Source organism: Trachurus japonicus, chromosome 21, assembly GCF_045865225.1.
Source record: "Trachurus japonicus isolate A0001 chromosome 21, Traja_1.0".
NCBI classification, from domain to species: Eukaryota; Metazoa; Chordata; class Actinopteri; order Carangiformes; family Carangidae; genus Trachurus; species Trachurus japonicus.
This window is the reverse complement of record NC_140927.1, coordinates 21628435-21651847: the sequence shown is the minus strand read 5'-3', so window position 1 is coordinate 21651847 and position 23413 is coordinate 21628435. Positions and strand designations below refer to the sequence as shown.

General features: G+C 40.8%; 1 protein-coding gene across 9 annotated transcripts in view; it reads right to left on the bottom strand.

Moving 5' to 3' along the window:
* Window positions 1-23413, bottom strand: part of nalcn (sodium leak channel, non-selective) — a 65673-nt gene that overhangs the window by 24301 nt on the left and 17959 nt on the right. For all 9 annotated transcript variants that reach the window (XM_085765974.1, XM_085765973.1, XM_085765979.1 and 6 more), the window contains 5 exons: window positions 12641-12772; window positions 10428-10595; window positions 6484-6675; window positions 4745-4882; window positions 4173-4247 (listed from right to left, as the gene is read on the bottom strand). In XM_085765974.1, the coding sequence (XP_085622100.1) occupies window positions 4173-4247; window positions 4745-4882; window positions 6484-6675; window positions 10428-10595; window positions 12641-12772 (705 nt within the window). The remainder of the gene's footprint in view (window positions 1-4172; window positions 4248-4744; window positions 4883-6483; window positions 6676-10427; window positions 10596-12640; window positions 12773-23413) is intronic.

Genomic DNA, 23413 nt, shown 5'->3' with positions numbered 1-23413 from the left:
GTTCTATTCCCAGTCCTAAGTCATAATTAGATTCTGTGCACGCCAGCGGTCTCTAAGGCTTGTATTTCATTGCACGTAAGGACGCTGACCTTTTATGCTTAAAAGTAAAATGAATCCCCACAGGGGTCAGTCAAACTTTTTGCTGACTAAACAACATTGTTAATGTGAGAGGAAGCTCCTAGGAGTCCCATATGCAAATACAACTCTGAATCTGAAATATATATGTATGTGCATAAAAAAAGATGTAACAACTGTTTATTAAGCCTTTTAGACAGTGAAATAAGTCTAACACATGAAAATATATATGTTTATGCTTGACAAAGTCTGTCAATATATGTTGATACGGTTTAAAGGACAATTCCAGGCGAATTCAACTCAGGGGTGTATTTTCATATCATCTTAGGTCTAAAAGAATGAATCTGAAGATTTTCAGTTTAATCGCTCCTGTTTTGCGGTAGTTGCGTCTGTCCGTGCATCGCCATGGCAGCAATGAATGGGAGTGGATGTAAGTTCCGCTGTTTAGGCTGTTTCCAGCCCTCAAAGCCGCATTTTTTTTCCACAGACAGCATCAGATGGCTACTCAAACATGCACCGAGAAGTTTATTTACTTCAAGCAAGCCGACATGTTTGTAAAAGTCGATCTAATTCAAAGTCTCCCGGAGTCTCGCGCGAGCCCGAAGTTGCAGTGCTGGTGTATTCAGGCGCAGTCGGAGCTACCGCTTGTGTCATAAACACAGGAATATCAACTCTTTACTTGCTTGAAGTGTACATTTTTTTCCACATACAGCGTCAGATGGCTACTCAAAGATGCGCCGAGAAGTTGTTTTTACTTGAAGCAAGTAAAGAGTTGATATTCCTGTGTTTATGACACAAACGGTAGCTTTTCCCACTGCACCTGAATACACCGAGCACGGCAACTGGGTCTCGCGCGAGACTCCGGGAGACTTTGAATTAGATCTAGTTTTACAAACACGTCGGCTTGCTTGAAGTAAATAAACTTCTCGGTGCATGTTTGAGTAGCCATCTGATGCTGTCTGTGGAAAAAAAATGCGGCTTTGAGGGCTGGAAACAGCCTAAACAGCGGAACTTACATCCACTCCCATTCATTGCTGCCGTGGCGATGTGGGGACAGACGCAGCTACCGCAAAACAGGAGCGATTAAACTGATAATCTTCAGATTCATTCTTTTAGACCTAAAATGATATGAAAATACACCCCTGAGTTGAATTCGCCTGGAATTGTCCTTTAAGGGTCTGAGACCATGTTGCTAGAATGAGATGTTGTTTAAAACCTATAGGTTACTTTCATTTATAAGCATCATTTTATACCATATGAAAATTCATCATTATTTCAGAATTTATACATACACAAATTTTACCATGGCTATTTCATAGTTAGACATGACATATATGGCAATGACTCTTGATATAGGGACATATACTGTATGTCAGTCAAAATGAATTAATTATATGTTGTAAACTTGTAATTATAAATTGTGTTTTGTGATATATTTTTATATACATTTATATACATATTTTTTATGTTTAAGTCAGAAAATACTGTGCAATAAGAATCTCACGGACGTGGCACAGAACATGACATTGGCATTCACCCACCAAAATACGGTATATATAGATAATTTGAAAAATTGTTCACTATCATCATGCATAATTGTGCAGTGCAGGTGGGCCTTATCGCTTAAAGCTTGACTGCACATGTGAATTTTCATTTCAACGTGACACGTACACACTGAACAACACACATAAAGACGCTGCAGGCGCACCTGCAACCACACACGTCCTGTGCGCCTTAAGTCTTTCATGGGTGGAAGCGAGATACAATTGGGAGCTGACATGTTTGCCTGGTTTTATAAACTAATTTTCTGACACACGTGGAGCACGATGGGGGATGGGATATTAGAGCGGGATCTATAATGTCACCAACAACTTCAAAAACATAATTTGCTCCACAGTAGCCGTGAAATCGAGGCTGAGCATAGCAGTAACTTCAGCTTTGATTTGCTCACTCACTTCGATACATTACTGTAGCTAAAACTACAATGTAATAAATGCCACCAACAATGCAACAGTACACCTTTCCTGTATTATCAATATGTGTACGGCATCCTTCTGCTTTCCAACCAAACGCACACATACACAAACTCTACATCCCCTACTTTAACAATTTGCATTAACTCACTCTGAGCAGTTTATTCTGCTTCAATTTGTTGTTCCATTATTTCCAAATAATTTGAACACAGTGTGCTCAGCCAACTGTGAAGTAGAAACGATTAAAAAATGTCCCAGGGAGGAGAATACACATGTGGTTTTTGTGTGTCAAACTCTCACTCACTAAATATTGATTGATATCCTCTCTATACGCACCCCACTCACTGAAACAACAAAGTTTTGGAGATGAAAAGAAACACATTAGGTAATACAGACCTATTTTCTCTGTACGGTCATTTTCCCTCCCTCCCACCATCCCTCCCCTCTTCTTCTTCTTCTCTTTTTTTAAGAGCTTGCCATGGACACAAGTCACATTAATGACAAATCACAAACATTACCAGTTCAATGAAGTCATTTATCAAACAGCAGGCAAAGATGCTTCATCACATACACAGTAATTGGTTTCTCATCTCTCACAGCCCACGTGTGTATTTCTTATAGAAAGGTTGGACATGTCATTGAGCTGGTGCCATGTTTAGAGAAGCCCTCTCTTGTGGGAGGGTGATCAGCATCTATGGTCTATTTATAGCCAGTCTGTACCCGTGATTGAAGCACCTGTAAAATAGGCAATTTTACAGTCACTGAGCCTAATCACTCAGCTGTGGGTGGGAAATAACCTGTCCATGCAAGCTGAGACTTGCCATCCAGCTACGTGTCCACACAATGTACAGCGTCTCTGGGAGCATGCTGATTAATTAATTTATGGAAAAGCATTGTATGGATGCAATTCTCTTGTCTGCAGTCATTCAGAAAGTGGCTTTCCTGCAGAAATGTGTCTGCAGCTACACTTCATTTGCATTTGATGACAAAAACCGCCTATTAAAGTTCACCCATTGAGCAGCAACTAGAGCCAAGGCCTTGTGTGTGCGTGTTTGTGTGTGTTAAGTGCCAGCTTTTTCACACAACAGGGTTCAGGTTTTTTTTTAAAGTTAATTGCCCGTTTACACAGTCCTCTAGGGAAAAGCCCCAACAAGGTGAGAATGAAGAAATTAGTCAAAGCCCTGCCCACATGAGGCCACATAATTCAACCCTGCTCCTCCAAAATGTAGCAGCAAACAACAGACAGAAATTGCAGGAAGCACACGAATCAGTACCTCACACACCTCACACAGCAAATGTATTGATACTTTGCATATTCACTGTTCCTACTTTGACTATTTATTTGTGCAATTAAATAGAGATTTTAGATGAGAAAGACTACATGACAATTATACATGGCCCATCCATGCTGCTTACCGACAGCTATTTGAACTGCACAAACTAACCATCTGGGAAATGGCCAGATATTAAAAAAGAAACCAATAAAAGTTGAGAATAGTATGTCATGAAAAGGCTGACGCTGTCCACAGCAACATACTGAAACTATTGCTGCCTTCAAATTGGTTAATTTCTTTGTGGTTCTTGCATTGAAAAAAAAAGAAATTAAAAAATCCACTTATAAGGTTGTGTGTGGCTCAGTTATACATAGATAATGGTTAAAACACAGGGCAACTTGAAGGCTCTAAATGTAAAAAACAGACTGGATTGTTAACACTTTGATCAACAAGCTTCAGTGGTTCAGTCTGAGAATGTTGTGTAGGAGGGAGAGACCAAGGGTGACTCAAATCTCTCCTAAGACTTTCCACCAAAGTTACTTTCTTAGGTGAAAATTAGGCCCTTTCACTTTAAATTAGCAACACCTAGTTTTAATAGGTGTTAGCAAGGCTCGAGAACTTGCTTGAGGTGGCGAGACGTTTGCAGATTTGTCAGCACTTACCCTATCTGGGCTGAAGTTGAACTCTTGCAGTAAAAAGTGAACTTGCTGCACAAGGTAACCACTAACTCTGACACAGCATGATACTCTCATACCATTTAATGCTGTATATGCAAATAAATGAGCTGATTATCCATTGCCGTTATAAATCTGATTATGCGTCAGTTTACTCTCTGCACATATAGTCTTACCTGTTTGAGTTTTTTCAGGTCTTCATCCAACTCCAGATTGTCCAGGATAACAGCCACAAAAAGACTGAGCAGGATCTATAATGCAAGGAGAGGAAGCTCATGAGAACATACAGCATGTCAATGTCATGATTACCATCGCAATCAATAATAAAATAAGAGTTATTTCAAAAGTACAACATCTGCTCAGTAATTGTATTTGTTGCTTGTTCTGTCCTGGAAGACATCCTGTCTGTCTGGGTTGAGGTGTGAGTCATCCAGTGACTGTCTGTTCTGTCTGATGGCTCCCCCATATCAAAGGGCCAAATGCTGAAATGTCAGCACTTCTTACGCCTGCAAGTCTGATTAACTGTGATTAGATGTACCACTTGAAGGAACACTGAAGGGTTGAATGCATTAAGAAAACAATCTGTGTATGCTTGTGCCACTTGCTTTCTCCAACCTGCTTTTACTGACCAAGATAATGTTATAGGAGCTTGAATAGAATACTGCAGCAAATGTGTAATCTACTAAAAGCCACTACCACTTCAACTTATCTGCCTTCTATAGTGGAAGCAGCACAGTAAGATCCTCACCAGGGTAGCGAACAGATGGTAGAGGATGAAGTAAATGGCGACCACCGGAGCCCACATGTGACCTACAGCTACCAGGGTCTGGTCCATGACATCTACCCAGCCCTCCTGGGTTAAGATCTGGAACATGGACATGAATGCCTACGGGGGAGGAAAGAACATCAGAAAGTTAGAGAGGCATAAGGCAAGAAAGGGCAACGGAGTGCACAAATGGAAGCTGTGGAGAGAAGGGAAAGAGAGGGCAGAGGCAGAGAGGGAAATTGCACAGTGGAAAACAGACAGATTTGATATTTGAACCATGCTGTTTCACAAGAGAGCAAATATCACACAGCTGCACAGATGCACGTATCCCCTCCTGACCATCTCGTTCTAGTCTGTGTTCATGAGGTTTTTTAATCATAAACAAGGAAGAAAGGAGAGGGTTTTTTTCCCCCTTCCCTCTGTTCTGCAGACCATCTCATCTACTTGCTAGAGGTCAGATGAAGGTGTAGCGAACAGCCAGCTGCGACACGGTGGCCCCTGGAGTCAAATGGCACGCCTGCGCCTCCTCCTTAGAATCTCACCTCTAGACAGCAGCAGCCCCCCCACCCTCCTTCCCTCCCTCCGTCCCTCCATCCCAGCCACTCCCACCTGCTACCATGTCCCAGTCACTGCAGATAAAGATAAACCCAAGCAACAGGTCTACCCAAAGGGGAGACCGCCAAACATCATTAACTATGATGTGTGAGCGTCTGTGTGTATACATGCGTGCGTGTGTGTGTGAGGCGCAGGCATTATGGAAATGGAGAGAGAGAGAGAGAGAGAGAGAAGAAGCAGGGTAACGCAGCATACAAGTGGCATCTGTTTATGAGCAACCCTTCATGTCCCGCTGTGCCTGGGATCAGTAAAATGTTGGAAGAGGAGGAAAAAAAAAAGCGAGGAGGGAGAGATGTGGCTAATGAGAGAGAAAGAAGCTCGTGAGCACTTAGAAATCAAAGGAGGTTCCACACATCTGTCGACCCATCATGCAACCCATCATCAACATCTGGAGGGCCCCCATTTGCTTGTCTGTTGAGTCCCTCTGGAGCCGCTCATATGCAATTCCAAATTTTTATGTGGTGTATTTTATATACTACCTCCATCTTGAGGTTTAAATTGCATTTCACGTTTCCCCGAGAACAAATCATCTTGGCATTTTTCGCGCCAGGTGTGTTTGGATCAGTTTACTCAGAGGTGAAAAAAACTACTGTTGAAAATTAGCTGGCTCTTGCAGAGGAGATTCCCTGAAGATGCTGTCTTCATCTATTTTCAAATAAACTGCACTGCATAAGGGGGTACGAATTGTAAAGTGAATAAAATTGAGAGTATAAGTAGTCCAAATTGCAGCATTTTAGCAGAGTAAGGAAGAATATGATAATATCTGGTAGCTAGCAGGAAAACCCACCAGCTATTAACAGAGTAATTACGGTGAGATTGTTGTAACAGAATCACGCTTAGGAAAAGCTATCCAGATAAAAACAGAATATGTTAAGATACTCCTGTGCCTGGTGATACAGGATGACTGAAGAGGATTTATTTTTTATTTTCAAGCTGTGACTCATTTGAGCAAAGAAAAAAAAAATCATAAAGATATGTAACCTAACCTCGAAAAGACGTCAATGCTATGATCATATCCAAAGAAATTTTCAATGTTAATTTTTCTTGAGCTGTTTCAGATTCAGATTATTCTCTTGAAGACAGGGTGAGTATGAGCATATTCTTACCCTGGGGAATGTGGTGAAACGGTCCAACTCCTCCACAAAGCAGAACATCTGCAGGCTGATGGCCGACATGACAATGAGAAGGCTGGCCGTGAACACCACCAGGCTGCCGAGTTTTTTACCTGGACCAAATATCTTATAGACAAAGTCCTCCAGCGCCGGGGAAATCTTTATCAAACGTACCACACGTAGCACCTGAGGGGGGAAAACAAACCGGTTGCGTGACCTTTTGTTAAACAGGGAGCATTTTTTGGCCTCTGCTAGGATAATCCACAGTAGGGAAGCAGGAGATGATGTTCTAAAGACAGTTAAAAATAAATATGGAAGCAAATATAGGAGCACATTGATTACATATCGATTTTAAAAGGGAGAACATTGATCTTCACCCAGTGGTGAAGGTGCAGTGATACTGTGCTCTGTCAACAGGCTTAGTCCCTAAATTGCTTGTGGTGACAACAACCCCCAAAAGGTAATGCATCTTGGTCAGGCTTTGATCGGGGATCCAGAGAGTGGCTATTGATCGAGCTTCGCACTGTGATGCCCCTGGCCAAAGGTTTTTCTTTGGAATCCATCTCTAAGCCAAATGAATGGCTACTGCTCATTCCCCTGATACACAGCAGAGAAAAAAAAAAAAAAAAAAAAGGGAGACCAGCGTGGGATGCTGCTCTAAAAGGGAACCTACAGTAAACAAATACAGTAATAACTCTCACAGCATGATGACAGATGGGACGGGAAGACACTACCTTCTACTCCTGACACACCATGATGACCACTATCCATTTTATAACAGATGCAAGCTCTGGGGCTATAAGAGCAAAGCATGAGAGAGGAAGTTCACAGAGGACACCAGACCATAACAGCAAAACTCATTCATTGCTTTTGTTTTCTTTTTGTCTCCAGCCTAAGATCAGCAAAGTAGTGGTAGATCAGGGACTGAAATAGAGGCCATTAAATAAATACAGCTAAATAGATTATATAATTATACTAATGTTTTACAACATTATCAAATGTCACATACCACCATGGCAACCAATGACTACAATATCATGGCGAGGACTGATCTGATAGTGATCCTTTTTGTTTTAACTTCCTTTTTTTTTTACATTGCTATCATGCCTGACTTAAACATATACACAGTTGCCCATGAAGTTGGAATAAATATGTTTTTTTTTAACTTATTCTCAGGAAATGATTGTTACAATGTGATTTATTCTTGATGGATAATGTATCTTCTCAAAACTAACCCTCTTCCAAACATATCACTGTGAAAATTAAACCACAATTAACCTTTATAAAAGGAATAAAACGAAGAATGTTTCTGAAAAATTATATACAACCATGTATATTAAATTAGGAAATTATTACGACAAAAACATACTACCTCACTGTATATTTCACATACATCATATGACAATTGTATGTAAATCAAGGGAAACCGATGATGTTAAACAAACTACTACTTGACTATGTTCACTTTGATATGATTGTGCAAAACAAATAACTTCCACCAGAGGTTGTCCTAGCCATAGCTCAGGCTCAGGGCCAGATCTGCAGAAGAAAACACATAATTGACAGGATGTCGTTTCATGGCTGAATCAAAACTTTGTGTCTGCTAGCAGAGAAAGGCTTTCCAGCCATGCTGCATATGTGTGCTTCTGGCTCCCACCTCGTGCAAGACAAAAGCGACGCTTAACATAACAAAATTCAACAAAATTGAATTAATGTGACACATTGTCAGTGTCACAGATATCCAATCCAGCATTTTAAACCCATATTGGCCACATACCAATAACCAGAATTGGATCAGGCATCCCTACCAGAAATGTCCAAAAATTATACAATTGGCTGGCTCCCTGAATGAATAAATTGACTGAACTGTTAAATTGTGCTGCTACTCAAGTCATTGTAATTCTGAACACACAGAGACAGAAGTGTCAAGGTGGGTTCCATTGGCTGATTAAAAATCATTCTGCCAAGTGAATGTGTGTGTCAAAGCTGTAGAGCTGTAAGTAGGGATCGAAAGCCTGTGACATTTTGTCCAGACTGAAACACATTTGGTCAGGCTAACCTTTAGCACTGGTTGGATGTACTGTAACTAAATAAATAAATAAAAAGACGATCTATGATTGCTTAGCCTAGCTGCTCCTCCTGTGCCTATAGGACACAATTCTGAATCCAGCTCAGAGCCTTAAGGTTAATCACTTATGACTAAATGTCACCAGTTTAAACTACGACCTACATGGAAAAACATCAGCAGACAGAGTGAGAGAGAAATACTTTCATGTGGAGTTTAGTTTCACTAAAAAAATAAAAAAAAACTGATATGAATGTGTGTAGTACAACTACTTGAATATGACCCTGCTACAAATACAAAAAAACTACTGAAGACCTTATTATCTGTACATCCAACATTGTTTCCAGCCGGGTATTTGTTGAAACAAGAAAATATATATATTTTAAATTTAGATGTTCCATTGCCTGCTGCCTACCCCTGTGTGGGTGTAATATGTTTGCTGTCATTATTGTATGGGATGGCTCAGATCAAATCCTTTGTAAAAGATGAGTTTAAATGAATACATGCCATAAATTCTCTCTTATTTTCTGATTTAACTGTCAAATCAGTGTCATCCCTTGAAATCAAAGCTTTGTACATGTTGCCTGTTTACTCATGGGACTTCCAGTGTAATGTGTTGCCAAATTTTGTTAATGGTTAACACTACATTATTTACCAGAAATTAGCTCTTCTTTTCCATTCGTAGACAGTAAATACCAGTGCAAAGTGTAAAATTTTGTGTAGGCTACTGCTAGATTTTTTATTTTAAAATATGCATCACATCGGTTCACAGAACTGAAATCGCCATTCCCTGATTCAATATTTCAGGTAGTAAGCAAGATAGGTCTGATCTATTTATCTAACAAGTTTAGATAAAACAAAGATAGTTGTGGTTTTTGTCTTTCAGGTTTTTCTTTTCTTCCATAATAATGTTTCTCTATACCTATTATACCATCATTTTTGATGCAAGGAGTGTAACAAATATTTAGCCAATAGATATAACTTGCAGCACAGCCCTGAAGGCATTTCATTAGAATTATTTTTTTTAATTAAAAAGGTGTTAGAAAATAGAAAGGCATATAGTAGAGATATAGGCTGAAGTAAGTTTTTTATGATTGTTTTAATCCAGAAGCATTAAGAAATGTAAATCATCAAAGAAGAGGAATTCAGTGGACTGCTTCTACAGTATGTGTGTTTATATGTGTTTGGTCGAATGTAAGTCTTGCACATGTGTGGCTGACAGCTGTTGAGAGAGTCAGACAGGAGCAGGGCAGCTTGCCTGGTCAAGCCTCATTACAGACACATCAAGAAGCCCTTTCCTATCAACTGTCCACCGAGCCTTTCAGCTACACTATACCACCTACAGGAAGGTCACAGGGTTAAACGTTGAACATAGCACAATACCTAAATCCTGAATGACAGCATTACGCCACCACTGCCACGTGGGTCATTGCCACAACATACACAGCTGTTTCTTTTTTCATGAATAGAAAAAGTGGCTATAAACCAGTAGCAAGTAAAAAAATAAAGTCCACACTCTGGGGGATGTTGGATCACATACTCTCTCAACTGAATATTACACTACAAAACACTGTAGACCACCACTGCCGGATACATGTGTAGTGAGGCCAGAGGAATTCAGAATAATCTGAACTTTCCCAGCTCCCTGACTCAAACAGAGGGACTGAGAACTGCACACTGAAGCTCAGTGATATGATTGATTTGTGCTCATTAATGCATGATCACAGTTAAGAAATGTGACACAGTGATTACAACTTCAAGTGTGGATGATTCAGTTTGATATTGACAATACAAAGGTATAGAAACCTTATTTATGTCTATGCAATCATGCATTTTTGTAAAGGCATAAAAATAAGTATTTGTATATCCTTACCTGAAAGTAGGTAAACTGGGAGTGGTAGAGGTCAGGGTAGATGTGCAGTGTGGTGCCCACCACCAGCAGAGATTCAAACTTGTGCAGGGAGGAGCTGATGTAGCCAGTGAAGCCGAGACACCAGATTTTCAGAAGAGCCTCCAGGTCGAATAAGACAGTAAACGCAACCTGGTGTGATGGGAAGAAGAAGATGGAAATCAGTGTTGGCATTTACTTTATGTCATACAACAATGAACAATGCTGTATTAGACTGCAAGACTGTGCTACACCATAACAACAAACCATCAATAATCTAAACAGATATTTAATAATATATTCTAAGAGTCTGAAAGGAGCCAATTGTACTGTTGTACATGTAGCAGTATTAGACCTCTCAGCAAGCATTTGCCACTGAGGGCAGGATGCTACCTGTTTGAACTTCACTGATCACTTTATTAGGAACACCTGTATACCTGCCTATTGATGCAATCATCCAGACATCCAATCACGTCGCAGCAGTGCAACGTACGAACGTATGTATCGTCACAATGGGGACAAAGAATGTGATCTCAGTGACTTTGAGTCTGACATGTTTGTTGGTGCCAGACAGGCTGGTTTGAGTTCTTCGGAAACTGCAGATCTCCTGGGATTTTCACACACAACAACAGTCTCCAGAGTTTTTACTCGGAATGGTGCGAAAACCAAAATCATCCAGTGAACAGTGGTGACGCAAGCGCCTTGTTGATGAGGTCAGAGGAGAGCAGCCCTGACAGAAAGGTTGCTCTTACTCAGATAACCACTCTTTACAACTGTTGATGAACATGTCAGTATGCACATATTATCAAATGTTGGTTGGTTCAGTCCAATCCAATCCAAATCAGTCAATTTCTATTTATAGAGCACATTAAAAGTGTTGATTAAGTGCTACAACAGCAGTGGATCATGTTGGGTCTCACAGAAACCACAGCTGCAGTGGGCACAGGTTCTCCAAAAACTGGGGAAAAAAAAGGAAAAAAAGGTATGTTCTGTGAATCTGAATTTCTGCCGAGGGTCAGATTTTGGAGCAGCAGCATGAATCCATGGACCTGTCCTGCCTTGGATCAACAGTCCAGGCTGGTGGTGGTGGTGGTGGTGGTGGTGCTGCAGTGGTGTGGGGAATGTTTCTCTTGGCACTTTGGGCCAAATCGTGCTTTTAATACCACAGATCTAAATCCAGCAGAGCACCTTAGGGATGTGGTCGAACAGGAAACTGGCGGCATGAAAGCGCAGCTAATAATTTTACATAAATGATGGGAAGCAGTCATATCCGCATGGAGCTGAATCCCAAAGAAAAGTTTCCAACATTTTGTGCATATTTTGTGAACTGAGGCCGTTTTGAGAGCAAGGGGGAGGCTCTGCCAGTAATATGGTGTTCCTAATAAAGCGCTCGGTGAATGTACAGGATGTTGTGTCCGTCACGCTCGACCCCATAACAGGGACTGAGCATCAGGGTATCTGAGCATCAATTTTGACTTTGTCGATTTTAAATCTGTCTCTTAGTATAGTAGTCTCCTAACTTCTTGTAAGTACAATATTAAATCACTAGAGGCTGAGCACTTCCTCCACCACTGTCCTCCCAGCAGTGGAAATACAGCAAGGAGGAGAGAATAATATTGGCACCTCACCAATAAAGCGTACACTTCTCCATTTAACTCTAAACCCAGTGCCTCCATTTCCTATATTCTCCTCACAGCCTTCACACAGACTGGAACAAATCTGCAGATCGATGAGTGTATGATATGGGTGGAGGCAGTGGGGAAAGGTAATATTGTGTGTGGTTTTTCCCTTTTCTTATCTCCTCTTTTCAGCTGTGTGTGAGAGAGAGAAAGGTACGAAGGGGGTGGGGAAGGTGGGCGCACTCCTCACTTTACTACCTGCATGCTGATGGCATCAAACACACCAACATGACACACACTCACACACTGTGTCACATGTGTTTGTGTGTTCATGTTAAAACAATTAAGGTGAGTGGATTATAAACTGTTACCTATATCCTTAAATCCCCATATCATTCATAGTATGCAGTTTCAGATTAACAATACACTATAACATTAGCATAAATAAGGATCACATTTATTCTTTTAATATGATCTTGTGCTGTGTAACTCTGGGTAATTTTAGGCAGGGCATTTAAAATTGTAAGAAGAAGCAGGGAAAGATAAAAATAAATAAATAAATAAATAAAAACCTCTCACCTCTGCCAGGTAAAACTCGTCATAGTGCCTGCGATGGTTCTCGCCTTTATAATAGTTGCTAGCAGCAACAATGACGTCCACAGCCACCATACTCAGGATGAACATGTGGAACACAGAGGACCGCATCAGTTGCTGTGGAAACAGAGTGGTGTTCAGTTGCAATCAATGTAAATTGCACACAACGGGCAAAGGAGGAAATTTGGGTTTGGATATGAGCCAGCAATACCATGATGATAAATTACAGCACTGTCTGAGAGAAATCATCTCAAGTCTGATTGGAGGTTACGACTCCGACAGACAGAATAAGACACACAAGGCAGGTACTGTAGTGTATATCCTCACCACTGAGTGAGAATTACTCAGCATGCTGATGAGATCTGCTTTTGCCTCCATGTAAATTTCTTTTCCCCATCTGCACAGAACAGGAAGTTCAGTGCACGCCAACAACAGGATGATGCTAATGACTGAATTAATGGTTGAGCGAGTCTCTGCAAACCTTAAGTGCACCTTTGTGTTTCTCACTGGCTTTAATTTTGTGCTGCATTATGATTTACAAAACGGCTCAAGGTATCCAAACCCCCCAAAAAAGTTGATCCCCTGCTGTGACACTGCAAACATTCACAAATACAGTATGAATCCACATTTACAGGTTCCAGAGAAGACAGGCTGGAGGACAGATGATGGACTGTCAAATGTTCAAAAGACAGAAGGAACGTACATGTGGTACCACAGGTGTGGGTTCTCTCTTACTGGCGGCGCTAACCATACACTGTATTGTATATTAAGAGGTGGAAATAGGCAAAGAGGGCCAGCAGCTACACAGCAGGAAACTCAAAGCAATCAGGATCCTTTCATTGGCTGCTGGGAGAAACATCCACCCAGACAGCAGAATCAGCGTGTATTCAGGCAGTTGGAAACAAGAAGGGAAAAGTAGAGGGGGGGTTCGGGTAACGCTACGCGGTGGGGGTGGGTAAATGTATGTTATTTCCTGTGAGAATCACAGTGGTATTGAAAGCCTACAACGACGTCACACGATGGAAACAATTATGATATTAAAGAATGTGAAGTGCATCAAAAAAAAAAAAAGTTATAGCACTTCTCATTTAGACAAACAGACATAACTGTGCATTCCTTTGGAGACAATATGACAGATGTGATCACAGCCTTGAACTGCATATATGTGGCAGAAGGAACAGCTTGTGAGTGGGCAGAATCACTCACCCTAAAAAAAGACTTGCATGTGAGATTGGCAATAGGAAGGATTGAAAAAAAAAAAACGTGAAAAATAAGAGGAAGGACTTTAAGCCAGATGAAGAGAAGAGGTTTTTTTTTTTTTTTTGCAGCATTGCTGGAAAGATCAACTTCGCCCCAGGAAAACAGGACCACTGCCATCCACCCTCCCACACACAAATACACATACTGTACAAAGTTTTCAAAGTCTTATCTGCTGTTGTTTTTGGTGTTTTGTAAAGTGATGGAATTAGTCGATAAAATGATCTGGTTGAAGTTGTGGATAAAATGCATGATGTATTGTTGGTTTCAGGAACTGGTTTGAAAGAAACAAAGAGATAAAAATCATACAAAGAAACAAGTACTTTTGTAGTTTTGTCTATCAGGAGCTACGGAAGAAGTAGCATCATATTGTAGTAGAGGTCAGGGTGGATGCTTTAGCCAACAAAGCTTGTGACTTTGACAGGGGAAACCACTGCCGAGTCCGACAGACAATTTCCTTGCTGTCAGTGTTGGTTTTCTCTTAACATAGCAACCACAATCTTTCTTTAACCTTAACCAGACAGTTCTAGTTGCCTGACTGAACATTACAGAGGAGAGACAGATTAGAAAACACTAATGAATCATAGCAGTTATTTGAAATCATTGTGTTTTTGGAAGGCACTCTCAGACAAAGAAGATAAGGAAACATTTTTTGGCTCTTTTAGAAGATGATTACACATTACTGTACCTATTATGTCTGTAAGTTTGAAGGTTTTGTTGGTTTTGGACCTTGAGAGAAGGTCAAGACCTGGTTTTGGAGTTTGCACTTCTAGCTTTAGACGACAATCATTAAGTGCTGGAGATGACGGAAACTGGACTTGAAGACATTTCACCTCTTATAACACTAACAAAACTGAAGAAACTTTCAGATTAGAGGTGAAACGTCTTCAAGAACCGAAAAGCTGCCTTCAACTGTAGCACTTAATGATGACCATGACTGGATGACTGAGAGCACACACAGACATAATGACAGTGATGTAATTGCAATTATTATTTTGTGTATATGGAAATATGATCTGGACATACAATATTCAAAATGTTATTCATCAAAATGTTCTTTGAATGCTCAACGATATAAAACATATACATTATGGAGTGCATGTCTGTACTGATACGTTTTCTGATAAATTCATCATTGTCTACATAACGTTTCATAGTCTTCTTACTCTTTCAATGAAAACTACACTGAAAACGATTCAATATTGGCCTATGACATATGAATATAAATTCAACATTGAAACCTTTGATGTTTCAAGTCTATGTTCATTGCCCTGAAAGTGAGTTCTGTTGGATCCTCGACCACACCCAACAGACTCCTCCCAAAAAAATCCATAGGTCAACAATACATATAGACAGGTGCATCTATTCATTTACTTTATTAAAAAAGAAAAAAAAGAAAAGCTACTTTCTTGCTTTTGTAACTATTTGAGTGTTTATGATTACATTTTCTGCCCTTTTTTTGTCTTATCTTATTGTCTAATTGCCCCTTTTTTATCAAACACAATCTATGACACAAATGTGAATTCACTCCATTCCTTAAAGCCCCAGACCAACAGTACTCATAGCCTTGAGGTTGGGTGTTTTTGCAGAACATGCACACATGCCCACTCTCCGCACACAGCGGTTAGGCTCCCTGACTGAGATTGGACGTGACAAAGCAGTTTGACATTTCCAGCAACCAGACGCTCTCCCCCATGGGTGTTTTGGCTGAACAGAGTGGTGTGTTTGTGTGTGTGATAGTGTGCGTATGTGCATGTGTGTGAGGGAGGGAGTGAGAGAGACAGAGGCAGACTGACAGAAAACAGAAAGTACATGCTTGTGCGTATGACACGGTTGAATTTCTCAAGGTCCTGACTTTGCCCATATTCTCTGTCAGCTGTTAGGAATCACACTGCTAAGAAAAGCTGGTGAGCTAACTGGAGAGCAGCGCGCATTTGTAACCTCCTGTCATTTCGAGATACAATCCATCCATCCATCCAACTCGGTTACAAAATAACCCTATAATCTTTACCTCACATTTTCCCTTTTTCCCCTAAATGACTTAAGATGTGGTGGCCCTCACCAGATAACAAGGTGCATGTTGTTCCAATGGCAAAATGGCCTAGTTTTCCCAATGCAGCTGATGGCACTGGTACACCATATAGGGCCTGGAGATGTCAGAATCAATTTAACAGCATCAATAGTGGTACAAGATGCCTCTCCCCTGCTGTTTGATGTTCCTTTGCTTGTGTTGCTCTGAAACCCTTCGCCACTTGTTTGATGGACGCTATTTATTTGTGTTGCCTCTGGCTGGTTCTTTGAAACACCAGGTGCTCACTATGCACAGGCACACACACACGCACACACACACACACACACACACACACACAGGTTGAAGTCAACATGTGCAAGCAGAAGCCACACATTAAGATGTAGCACTGGCATTTAGCCAGGGAGCACTGGGTATCATTGTATAGGGAAGCGGAGATTAGTTTGTAATACATGACACGGTAGGCTACATTTTGCAAAATACTGCATGTACCCATCTATTATTTTCTTGACTGCAACAGAGTGTGTATAATAGTGATTATATATGCAAATAGTGTTATAGATAAAAAAAGGCATCATTTCAGTGGAATGGAAATTGGTATTTTGGGAAACTGTGAATAAAAAAAAATGTAAAACAACAAGAAATATGAGAAGAAATAAAACATTATACATCACCCATTTCTGTTTTTTAATCAAGCCTTCAGGCTTCTTGTCTAGGAAACTGTCTTCTTTACCACCGAATCTATACTCAGTCAACTGCAGCAAAGTCTTTCTCTATGTCAGTGTGACATCATCGGCATTCTCACTGAGGAAGTAAAACAACTTTCAACTGTGTATATGTAACGGAGGTCCGTGGGTATAGCCACCAACAGTCACAAGGTACCAGTGAGGAGAAGTGACGACGTGTGGCGGTTTGCGGTACTGAAGTTAAACTCACTCACCCATAAAAGACGTGCAAACCCACTTGCCAAGTGGTCACTGACCTCTTGGTGAAGCGGTTTGCATCGTTGCCCGCGGTGCGGTAGACCGGAGTTTGAAACTCACCTGGGGCATGCCTATAACAACCACACCGGTCACATATATAAAAGATGAGCCACTGTCTCTCTCTTATATGTACATATGTATGATGGAGAATTTCCAGTGTCTGCAACTGTAACACAACCAAGACAGAGAGGAAGACTGACAGACAAATGACTGCTTCCCCGTGCTCCGTCTGTTCACTCAGACTGCCAAGGAGGACAAATGCTCTTTTTACACTGGTACAAGGGACGAGTGTAGCACATGTGCACATAGCTGGCAGGATATAAGAGTGTTCACACAGGAATTGTCACCAACAGACTGGGCCATGTTCTGGCATGAGCTCCTGCTAGTTTTTCATCTCCTGTTTACCGAGATTAAGAAGAAACGGAGTGGGATTACACACTGCTTCACTTGACTTATCCCTTCAGTCTCTACACTGCAATTTGTTGACAACAGATAAACAAATGATCGAGACTCTTTTCCTTTTTTTCCCCCTCTGCTGCACAGTATACTACTCTGAAATCTACTGTCAAACTGGTGAGCAGTTAAATCGTGGCTAAGTTTGGTATCAGCATAAGAGTTATTTTGATCTAAAGCTTTTGGCTAAAGGAGTGGGTGTGTAAAATCTTGCTGGGTTGGGGATCTAACAAAATGGGAGCCCTTCACTTATTACAGTTCTGACTAGAACAGGCTGACTCATGTCTCTGGCTGGAAAACAGGTCTTAATAAAACATGATGGTCTGCCCGTCTGCACGCTCCTACTCTTAATATCTGCTGTGCTTTGCCACCCCTGTGTGAATTTCCTGTCTGGCTTCCTCCTACTAGACTTTTGCTTTTTTCATTTCAGAATATATCACTGAAAGTGCATCTGGCTGATTGCTGTCTAGACTGAATAAACAGTTGATTCTTGTGTCAAAGAATTTTGACCTCAAAGGAGTTGTCTCTTTCAGGTGATTTTTTCTTCGCATTATACACAAATATCTATCCTGTAACGTCCTACTGCCACCTCTTCTTCTTTTCTTTTCTTCTCTTTCCTCACAATGCTTCTTTTTTTCTCGTCAGCCAATTTCCCTTTTCTCTGTGACTTCCTTCTCCTTCCTCAGAGACCGACTGACCTCAACCTTGACCCGCAGTGTGTATGTGCGTGAACCCTTGAAGTGATACGAGTGGTGTCACCGTAAAGGTCCAGAGGGCAAAGATCGGTGCCAAGGGGTGCAAAAGGAGGATTCCAGAGAATCAATAACCTCTGGCTTCAGAGGGAGAGGTCAGAAAGGTGTTCCATTCATTGGACCTCAGTACCCCCCAGTGAGCTACTAGGTTATCCATCACTCTGTTTAGCTCTGTGGACAGAGGGCTGAGACAGGGCGAGTAAGCAGCATTAACTGCTCATTGCCAGAGAGGTAATGCTAAATTAATCACATGATCCTCTTGGGTTCCTAGAAGGTACCATTTATTATGGCCCTCCTACCCTTTCTTAGAGGTCACTTTAAAGCTGTTTTGATTATTCTTGAGCTGAAATTCCCCAGGTACTTGATTTTAACCTAGCATTTTAAATACCTTTCAGTTTTTTTGTTTGTTTGTTTTTCCAGTGGGGTGCACCTGGATAAAGTGCCACCCTCTATTTTTGCTTATAACCGCCAAAGCTCCAGTCTGCAGTGTAATTATGACATTGCGGAGCACAAGGGGCTAATTAGTAGACCAGGTCTGCGGGGAAAGAAACAGGATGCTTCATTAACCTCAACTGGTCTATACTTCTACCCTGAGAGCAAAACTGAGAAACCCACAAAATCACCCACAAATCAGTCTATACTGTGAACAGATACAGAGCAATCAGTGGAATACAAATCCAGTGGATAAACGAGACAGTAACAGCATTTTGACATAAATGAATGTACTATCAGTTAATCTGTGAAATTCCAGCTGGCATACTGTATGCAGCTCACAATTACAAACACATATGGCACATCCATGCATTCAGATTCAAAGACCTCAACTCTATATTATAAATATCCTGCTGAAGTGCACATAAATACATCTGTGCTGGCTCCATCCAATATATTTAGTAATTATCATTTGTTTAATCTGTGCAGAAACAGATGAGTAAAGATTATAAATTGGGGGTAAACTGGAGTTTATGTGTTGGATTTATATATTTAACGGGCACATGGTGATATCCTTTACCCCTATATAACCTGTTTTTCTAATACACTAACTATAGGCAAGGCTACATTAAAGGGCTACTGGTATGTTTACTTTTCTGTTGATTGTGGTCTTTTGCCAGGAGAGAGGGTCATGATTTAAGCCATCATAGGAACAGTGAGTCACTGTTGTTAAGTGAAGACTTATTGATGCCAACAAATAGTAAAAGAAAAGAGAACCTCCTGCAAAAAAATAATAAAATAAAGCTGTCACTGTACTGGCCACACTTACTAACAGGTAATTTCAAGGAAAACACTGCAACAATGATGGCTTAGGGTGGCAGAAAATCAAAATTAATACTATATGAGGGATTTTCACGGTAAGGTTAATAAAAAGATTGAAAAAAACAACTGTCAGAGTGGGAAAGGAAAACGGAGGTGCTCCCTGCTTTGATGGCTATTTTGGTTTGCGGCCCTTCTGGAGAGGAAGCTTTCCTGTCTGGCTCCAAAAAGAGCAGGTGGTTAATCAATTATGTGTTATCTCCAACTGCTGCAGCCCGTTGGACCCAGACAGACCCACACCGACACACACGCACATGCACAAATGGACAGGCGTCAACAGGCAGATCGACAGGCTGATAGCGAGAGAGACAAAGGCCGGACCAGCCACATGCAGGTGGTTTAAAGGACAGGCCGACAGGTTTGGGTGAGCTACCAGTAGACAAACAGGAGGACACACACAGGCCGCCTGTATGGAGATAGCGCCCACCTGCCAGCCCTGAAACATTTTAATCATTTGACGGCCAATTACTCTGGAGCCAGACAGAGCAGAACAGAAACTCACACTTCACTTCCCCGGCACTCGCAGATGGCCCTGCAGGCTGGATCTCCACTGCCTGTCTTCACTCTACCTGTCTACTCAGCTGGCTCTGCTCCCTTCTGATATGGGTGAAAAAGCAATGAAATAAGGTGTTTGGTGAGGCTTTAGAGAAAGAGAGCCGAGGAGATCCATCATTAATCAAAAGCGATACCACCATGATATGACACACCCTATATCGCACCACCTGTGGCAACATCAGGGAAGAAAAATAGCTGGAAAAAAAAGAACAGCAACATAAGGCATTCTAAACACATACAGTCAGATAAATGTGCTCCATTCCCCACAACATTTTCTACCAGTGCTCACCTATCTATGCCATGTTCCTATGACCCTCCAGTCAGTGTATCTGGTTAGCTTTCAAGCCATTTATACTGTAATTTGTAACCGGTACCTCAAGTGTTTCTAGATTAAGCAAAATGATGCTTTTATCTTTATTTATCTTAACATATGAATATACAGGTAAAATCCAATTTCAATTACTTTAATTTGTTTTGATTTATTTATTTATTTATTATCTAAACATTACACATTATACATAATATATAATGTAGACTATACCAATCATTACAAAAATGCAAATGATGAAATTGAACTACCACCTACAATGTGCATGATTATGTTTTTGAATTAGATGGAGAGACTCTGTTCAGTGTTCTTTTCAATAGCTACCAAACCACATTGTGAGCTGTACTTGTCTCGATATGATGCAAGGGAATACAGTTTAAACTACTGCAACATGCTTAGAGTCAATATTGGTTAAAAAAAAAAAAAGACTGAAGAGACCCAGTGGGTGCAGACCTCCGCTAGTGACATAAACTAAAGTTTGGAGAAAGAAAAACCAGATTCTTCATTACTGAGCATGATCTGCCCCCAAATTGTATAGGTTCTTCTCTGGCCCACTCCCCATCTGTCTACTGAGTTCAGTGCAAATCCGTTGAGTACTTTCTGCCTAATCCATCTGACAAACAAACAAACCAACAGACCTCCTTGGCTGAGGTAACTGTACAACTGAGACAAGATGAACCTTTTCCAACTAAACTTTGTCTCATTTATAGCTCTTCTCTGTGATCTGGCCGCCATGGTTTGGTTTGAACAGCTGGGTTAAATTTCCCAGTTTCTGACACCAGCATAAAATCAAAACATTTTCAGAGTGCTTTGATGGCTTGACATGCCACAAAAATGCTGTGTGTGATTGACAAGCGAACACAATGGGCACCTTTTCAATCAAGCACTGGCTGATGCATGTCATAGTCACTCTCATTACTATTCAACTTTTACGCTACTTGATTATTATTTGCCTCGCGCTTGACACTTTAAATGCTCAAGTAGGCAGACATTTAAATAACAACCAAAGCCTAGAGGGTGGCTGTAAAAAGTTTTCATTGACAAAGACCGATTTTCTTATAATTTTCAGTTTTAATGTTTGTCTTTCCAAACGCAGTTTTCACCATGTGTTCTACACTATCTACACACAATGCCCCTATTTGTAGCTTATGCAGTGAAATGAAACATAACCACAAATATTAACAATCCATGTACTTCAGTGAGTTTTTCAATGATTGAAATTTCTTTTCTTTAGAAGCCATTGTAACTGACAGACATGAAAGCTGACAACACAAACCCCCCTGAGAAGAAAGCAATTTTTAACAACCCAATAAATCTCAGGAGGTCAAATAAGAAAAACAAATCAACTTCTCACACACAGAATGAGTTGGGTTTCAAAAGGCAAAAAGAGCTAAAAACTGGAAGTTCCATGCCTTGTATTATCCAGCCATCATCACAGTTATATAATCAATACAATCTGTATAAATGTTACCTCTGCAATGGCTAATGAACAACATCCATGACAGATGATAAACAGTAAAGGTATCTTCTACAAAATACATTTATCGGCAAAGGAAAAAAAAACAGTGACACAATGGAAATGCATCATCTTTCTACAGTAGATTTCATCACTACAGTAACTGGGCTGTGGTAACGGTACTATGACAAATACAGACTGTCTGCTAAGTCAGGAAATATTTAGGTGAAATGAAACATATTTTTTTCCAATAACATCCAATGGCAAAGGAGACACCCTAACCCATCTTGCTATCTCAGTCAGTGTAATTACAGCACTAATCTCCCAACTAAAATCAAATGATTTGTCAAAACTGAACCTGTCAATTTTTAAACCAAGGAACAATCTTTACCTTACCCCATACCATAGTCATACATTGGAACATTTGAATGATACTTCATTTTATTCAAAAGACAAGTGGAGTCAACACAACACTGTACCACTCTACCTTAAGTCACTGGCACAGCATTGCAATAAATGCCTTCTGTAACACTGGTCTTGGTGTGAAATATACTCCCCTGGGTTATTTATGAAGAACGAACAATAAGATGATTGTTCCTTTCTATATTTCGCTCCTTCTACAGTGCTTTTCACGTGTTAGGCTCCCTGTGACAGGGGACATCTATCAAACTTTCTGGGCCATTGCCCAGAGCTCAAACGATCCATGTGATGGAGGTGTGAGTTGTCCTGCAATCCAACCCACTAAAACACTGTGTAACTCGGTCCGTCTCACAGAAGGTCGGCCCCACAGTCTGCATCCTTAAGGCGTTGTTGTTCAGACTTCAAACATTGCAGTGTTAATAAAACAGAAAAAAAAGACACAAAGGTCTGCACTGGTGTGGGAGTTAAAGCAAAGGTACCAGAGAGAAATCAGTAAGAGCCCAGCTGCCAAAACGCTGCTGTAAAAACAGTTTTTTCATTCTAGAAAGTTGTCACGATGGCAATCCTTCCTCAAACTTCACTTATTGCAAGGTGCACTGTACTGCAGGATTATGTCATTTCTTTTATAGTAATAGTAATCAACCACAAATGTGCTTGAATGCATTAGGTAATGCATCGCATAGCTAGATGATGTCGTATTGCAACAGAAGTTAAGCCAGGTTCAACATTTCTGCAAGTGGAACATCCTGGATTTCTCATGGTATCATCTGTGTTGGTGATGTCAACTTGGCCTAGTCCCACGCTCAGTCAACCTTTTGACTCTTCATTCATGAAGTCAGACGGAGTCAGTCTTCTTGTTGGGATCATAGCTATTTTGGTATGAAGCAAATGAGGCAGATGAAGCAGTCTTTGGATGTTCTGTGTAATGGAGCACAGGGCTCAGAGGGAAGTCGGCCATGTTTATCCCTCTGGTTATCCCTCTATCTAAATTTTTCTTCCAACTGATGATGAGGCTCTAGGGGACAAGTTGCTTTAATGGGAATACTGCATATTTCACATTCTCTCTTTTCTCTCTCCTCTAGCCCTTTCTCTCCACCCCATTTCTCTGTTTTTATTTGTGCCCTCTTCTTTGTTATATTTGTTTGTGTGTGTGTGTGTGTGTGTGTGTGTGTGTGTGTGTGTGTGTGTGTGTGTGTGTGTGTGTGTGTGTGTGT